This window comes from Euprymna scolopes, chromosome 2 (assembly GCF_053919585.1).
Source record: "Euprymna scolopes isolate OS-2025 chromosome 2, ASM5391958v1, whole genome shotgun sequence".
NCBI classification, from domain to species: Eukaryota; Metazoa; Mollusca; class Cephalopoda; order Sepiida; family Sepiolidae; genus Euprymna; species Euprymna scolopes.
The window spans coordinates 63,637,222-63,638,639 of NC_136483.1; the positions used below are offsets into that span (position 1 = coordinate 63,637,222).

The 1,418-nt window shown below is 39.0% G+C and overlaps 1 protein-coding gene across 1 annotated transcript in view; it reads left to right on the plus strand.

Annotated features, from left to right (window-relative positions):
• Positions 1–516: 516 nt before the first annotated feature.
• LOC145291698 (sushi, von Willebrand factor type A, EGF and pentraxin domain-containing protein 1-like) overlaps positions 517–1,418 on the plus strand; it is a 319,198-nt gene continuing 318,296 nt past the window's right edge. The window contains exon 1 of the mRNA XM_080137710.1: positions 517–1,418. This exon is cut by the window's right edge and continues 4 nt beyond it. Coding sequence (XP_079993836.1) covers positions 820–1,418 — 599 coding nt within the window. The 5' untranslated portion in view covers positions 517–819.

Sequence of the window (1,418 nt, forward strand, 5' to 3'; positions counted from 1 at the left end):
TACAGTGAAACAGAAACAGTCTATGTGTGAATGACTACATACATACATACATACATACATACATACACACACACACACACACACACACACACACACACACACACACATATATATATATATATATATATATATATATATATATATATATATATATATATACTTACCTTTAAACATTACACTATTACGTAAAAAATATTTCGCATATTTTACGAAGAGACGAAATAAATAAAAAAGGAAGAAAGGGAAAAAGAAATATAAAAAAATAAGCCGACGAAACAAGGAGGAAGAGAAGAAGAGAAGGAGATGGAGGAGGAGAGAAAAGAAAATGAAAAAGAAGAAAAAGCATGCCGTATGGTGTTTGCATAGAGTCGAGAGAAAAAGGGAATAACTACTTTGCGACTATATATATATACATATATATATATATATTTATATATATATATATATTTATATATATATATATATATATGTAATCACAAGACACGCATACATGTGCGTTTGCGTTTGTGTGTGTATGTGAATCTATGATTGTGTGAGCATGTGTATGTGTGTGTGTATGTGTGTTCGTGCTTGTGTAAAACGCCAAGTTAACCCCCTTTTTTTAATTCTATATTTAGCCGGCCTCTTATTGGCATTAGTGTTTTGTTTATTTTCTGCGAGCAGAAATTTACAACGGAAAGAGAGAGGAAGACAACAAGTGTCATTCCCTCGCTGCAAAAAAGATTTTTAGTACTCGACTGGGTTCGCGAAAAGCAAGCCTCGCGTTTTGTTTGGGGGCCCCCTCGCCGACACGACGATTATAAGTCGCACAGTAATAACATGCCTCCGAGCAAACCCGTCAAATATCTTTATTATTATTATTATAGCAGTCGAATCCCAGCAAATTTGCCGTTGCGAAAATGGATCTTCACATTCCTGCTAGTCGTCCTGGCTTTGTCCCGCTCGGCGCGCGTGCATGCCGGATTTACGTCCCCGTTGACCAACGGTTTTTACCGACCCGTGCACTACAACCTGAACCATCATCTCAACCAGCTTCGTCCTCACCAGAGTCTGAAATCAAAGGACAAAGTCGAGTTCTTAGGGGCCGTACTCAAGAGACATATCGCTGACCTGCGGCAGACAAAAAACAAACAAGTCGAACTGGTCTTTCTCGTCGATAATTCTGGGAGCGTTGGCTCGCACAATTTCTTCAATGAGATCAAATTCGTTCGAAAACTTTTAGCTGATTTCACGGTGGACGAGAACACCACAAGGGTAGCCATCGTGACGTTCTCATCGCGGCTGAAAATTATTAAGCATGTCGACTTCCTCACGAGTCCCTCGCCGGACAATCACAAATGTTCCTTACTCGAAGAATATATACCGAAAATTCGATATTCGGGTGGTGGAACTTATACAAAAGGAGCATTCATGATGGC